The sequence below is a fragment of the Papilio machaon genome, chromosome 15 (genome assembly GCF_912999745.1).
Source record: "Papilio machaon chromosome 15, ilPapMach1.1, whole genome shotgun sequence".
In the NCBI taxonomy this organism is placed as follows: Eukaryota; Metazoa; Arthropoda; class Insecta; order Lepidoptera; family Papilionidae; genus Papilio; species Papilio machaon.
The window spans coordinates 6960957-6965689 of record NC_060000.1 but is presented as its reverse complement, the minus strand read 5'-3'; the positions used below and the strand labels follow the sequence as shown (position 1 = coordinate 6965689).

Genomic DNA, 4733 nt, shown 5'->3' with positions numbered 1-4733 from the left:
ATTTCCATCTTAAAGAATACATTTACTTAACGACCGGTTTACCCTATTCCAGTCCAACGATGAAATCAGCGCTGGATTACAACTGGAAAAATGTAAACCCTCACTGGAAGTCACATAGTCCATTCCAATTACTTACGAATACAATATAAATTTTAAATTCAGTCAATGTGTTTAGGTGACCATTGCCCACTAGCCCATAAGTGGGCAATAGTGGACATAAGTGGGCCAATAGTGGGCACTAATACACTTACAGACAGCGTTGATATTCTATAACTAGAATTATTGCCTCGTGAATATATTTTTACATATATAATGTATCACAAAATTCAAATTTTAATTAATACCGTATCTAATTTCACACAGTTTGACCAACATGGTCTATTCTAATTAAGTCGAAGTAATTTGGCGCTGCAGTGGCGACAACTTACCTAATAGGATCTCACTTACTTAATACTACAACTTAATACTACACTATATATTTAATATAAGAGATACTGTACATAAATACCCTTAGATTACAACCATACATTCTACTTTCCAAATGTTACCTGCAATGTTATTGTTAGAAGAAATAGGTACAGTAAACAAGTCAACAATTGAGCAACGATTATTGATTTTAAATGAATTGCAAGGCCGGGTAACAACCATTTGGTTTATCTTACTTAATACTATTAATTAATGCTAATGAGATTTGAATGATGAGAAATTGTCCACACTGGAACTGATAATTTAGAGCGTATAATGTTGTATTGGTGGGCTAAATGGTCTTAGCATCAAGTCATGGCGTCGTGCGGTGCGGGGTGCGCGTTGCGTGTGGTGCTCGCTGTGGCGGCAACGTAGTGCGCGTAGCTGTCGTACAACGGGTACAGCCAGCGGAACAGCGCGGCTCAGGAGGGCCGGCGCTCCCCGCCCTCCCCATCGCCCTCCACGCCTTCCCCACCCTCCGAGCTGGTGGAGGAGCTACCAGCGCCGCGCGCCCACAGGCTGGCGTAGCTCTGTTGCTCCGCGACTAGTGCCTCTTCGGCTGCGCACACCGCCTCGAACAGCGTCCGCTTTATCTTGATTTGCGTGGGGTACGGGAACCGCTTTGTCGACTGACACATGCTGTTGAAAAATATGTCGAGAGGATCGGGCGCGGCGGGTGGGGGGCGGCCACGCTCGTGCAGGTGCGCTTCGGTGAACTGCCGCTTGCTCTGCGCCTTGCACAGATAGTCCAGCTTCCTGTCAATGGCGGCCAGCCGCACGGAGCTTTTCCGTTTCGCCGAGGAATCGTTGTCGGCCTCCGACTCGGACTCTTCGGAAGAGTGAGGCTCCGCGCCGTTGTGCGCGGACTCGGGGGGCGCAGGGTAAGGCTCCGGCGGCTTCTTGCGTACGCTCATGTGCGGCTGCAGGAACTGCATCGGTCCCATGTATTTCCACGGGTAGTTCTTCTTCGCTGTGTTATTTGGCTCCTTGGCCAACATCTCGCGCTTCAACGCATCTCTGTAGCTGTCGCGCAACTTCTTCCATTTCATCTTCACTTCTTTCACTGAAAATAATAAAAGTATATTTCTTAACAAAGTTAATTTACGTATAAGCTTCAATGAATTTGCCCTACACAACAGACAATTCGTAATTTTTCTACACCTCGACCCTACACTACACTAGATACGTAATTATTTTTTATTTTTGTTTTATTTCATAATTTGTATATTTCAGACAAAGATACGTGCGCGATGACTAGCATAGGTAAATAATGTGAGCTGACAGTGCTTATTTACATATCACACTCATGCAGGGCTGTCAAATAATCATACCGTAATAGTTATTCGTCCAACTAACCCAATTATTCATAACTTTGTTTTTGGATCCTATTTTTGTTTTTAAAAAATGTCGAAAACTATTTTTATGACAGTGGAAAAAGGAAAGTACCTAAGTATTTAAATATACAATTTCAATAAATAAATTAAACACAAAAGTTTAGTTAAATTCAACAAAGATGTTCTTATAATAGACGAAATAAAGTTGTGTAATGGAAACCACCCCGAAATAAGTATACATATAAAGTATACACCCATATGTGTATACTTTAAACGTATACTTTCCTATGCATAATCCTATATAAATCATAAGTACCTATGTGCATTTAAAATTCCATCAATAATTACAAGGAATCTGCAATCTAGTTTGTAACAGCCCTAAACGCTTAGGTTCGCTTTCCGAGTCGCGGTCAAGGCCAAACGCTGCCGCATAATGTTGAGAATAATATGAAGTCATAGTAATATTCGTTGTAGACATTACATAAGTTATGGTATTAGCCATATAGTTATAGTTATAGTTCTACAGTTATAATACTGTAATGAAACTAAATAAGGTTTATCCAGTAAAAAAGGTAATTTGAACTAATTACGTATTAAATCGTAAGATGTGCAGTCAAGGTGATCAGTTAAATGATTTCGATCATTGGACGTGACCTGCCTTAACGAACAAAATCATCGGTTGCGCTATCAATCGCCTAAGCACAGTGTGCCAGCAATGTATAACGATAACGGCCTTCAAAGCACGAATATTACAAACTTTTTTATTTGTATCGCTTTGTACAGTATTGTATAGTATAAAATACAATTCAATCATAATGTACATACAATGTGTTACAATAAATTGCGTAATTGAAAAGAAATGTAACAATGAGCATTGTAGTAATAATAAAACGTAACATCGCATAGGCGATATTACCAAGCGTCGGTGTAGGGCGTCCGTTCGGTCGGTGAACGCAGCGCGGCGCAGGTCGGGGCAGGGGGCCGCGGAAGGCAGCGGGGCGCGCGGGGCGGCCGGGCGCGGTCGGCGCGCGCTCGCGGCGGACGGACGCGCGCGTGAGCGCGGTGCCACGAGGGGGGGAGGGTTTGCCGGCGGCCGGCAGGTACCAGCGCTCTCACCTGACGACAAGTCGGTCTCCTTCATCACCTCAGTCCACGCCGCGTCCTTGAGCTCCTGGTCGCGGTACTCGATAGCGGTGGTATTCCACAGGCATGGGTATCTACGCACGGTCTCGATGAAGTGCTCCATGGCGGCGGCGTCGCGCGGGATGGCAGCTGGGGCTGGCGGCGGGCGGCGCGCGGGCCAGCGGGCGGCGCACTGAGCCCGCTGGCGCGCCGCTCGCCGCCGGCCGCACCCCGCCGCCGCCCGCCGCCCCGGCCCGGCGCCCCGACCCGGCGCCCCACGCCGCGCGCACCAGCTGCCGCCGCGCTCGCTGACGCCCCGGACCGCTCGCCGCACGCCGCTCCCTCGCACGCTTGCCCTCGCTCTCGCTCGCGCCGCTCACGCAATTAAACGAAACAAACAACGCATTCCTCGATCTACAAATACAATATTTATTTCCTCATTGCTTTATAAACCAGTGCGAACAGCACACATACATTCTCAATGATATGATGATATCCTTCAAGTCGATTTACAGCACATACCGGCTGAAGCCAACTGTGTATGACATCTCGCTGGCTAATGTCTACATCCTCACTTCGACTACGAATGAAGAACATAAACAAAAATAATATCTATTTCATAAACATTTTGCTTCTATTGAGAATTAAACACGAAATCCATGTAGTAAAGCTGTAGATTCTACCAACTAAGCTTCAATAGAACCAACATAAAATGAGTGCTTGGATACTGACCTAACCCGCACGTCTACATCATTTCATATTCACTTTACGTTGACAAAACGTATCTAAAGTATAATAAGGTATAATGCAACTACTTGCAACTGTCGCTGTTACCAGTTGTTAGTTATTCAATCTCATTCACATACATAAAACATTGTGGTGTTTACAATTTGTCACCGTTTCTTACACGTCGCAATGATAAGTACTTAATAAAACTGAAACGGCGAATTCAACTACGACCTACCCTACAAATATACCCTATAAAACAAAAGTTATTATTATTAGTCAGCAGTGAGTAGTATTGGAAGTCGCTCAAAGGAATAGTCGCAAGAAGTGGATAGAGTGACGCACTCCGAGGCTTTTGTGTCTCTTTATCGTCGAAACAAAGTAAATTAAATTGAATGAAGAATTGATTGATACAAAGTAAAAACATTTGAAACAATATCACAAGAGTAATAAAAAAAACAATTTCCACAGTCCAAAGTCCGCTAGGATTTGCACTACGGATTTCATAATTATAGGTATTTGTCTAAAAACAGAAAATTCAATTATCACTAAAAAGTTTCAGAAGAAATTTCCCTAATGTCGTAAAGCGTTGAATATAATATCCACAATGAATTTCAGCTACAAAAAAGAACTGAAGTAACAAGTACCGGCTGATTCTGATAATGTAAACGAAACATGTTGCCCTTGAGAACTGTGAAAAATGCATTTTATGCATGCATCATTACCATAGCGCGTTAATTTCTGAGATTGACGTCACAAAAAGTATACTTCAACATGCATATTCATAAGCCCCGCGGTTTTAATGGGTCTCCCCTCCCCTGCCCGCCTGCCCCCACGCCGCCGGCACCGACCCCCTGCACCCGCCTAGCAACAGTCAAAATCAGCTGGGCGCCACCCGCCCCTTACAACGCTCGGTTACATACGCCCTTGCAAGCCCTTCAGCATATTTAAAACGCAATTCCCAGCCCTAAATACTAAAAACTTTCTCAGTATTAAAAGAAAGTTTATTTTTATATTCAAATCATTTGGAATTAAAACACTGATACTTATTGATTAGTTCACATAGATTAAATAATAATAACAGTA

General features: G+C 43.8%; 1 protein-coding gene across 1 annotated transcript; it reads right to left on the bottom strand.

Moving 5' to 3' along the window:
* On the bottom strand, nucleotides 1-3098 carry LOC106713168. The gene is made up of 2 exons (XM_014505884.2): nucleotides 2916-3098; nucleotides 1-1528 (listed from the first exon to the last, which is right to left on the bottom strand). Exons 1-2 carry the CDS (start codon nucleotides 3043-3045, stop codon nucleotides 888-890), a joined length of 771 nt encoding a protein of 256 aa, XP_014361370.2. The 5' UTR covers nucleotides 3046-3098; the 3' UTR covers nucleotides 1-887.
* Nucleotides 3099-4733: the final 1635 nt, after the last annotated feature.

Coding starts and splice junctions, on each gene's coding strand:
- LOC106713168 (XM_014505884.2), bottom strand. CDS start 3,045: ATGGAGCACTTCATCGAGACCGTGCGTAGATACCCATGCCTGTGGAAT. Junction 1,529..2,915: donor GGAGACCGACTTGTCGTCAG/GTGAGAGCGCTG, acceptor TATTATTTTCAG/TGAAAGAAGTGAAGATGAAA.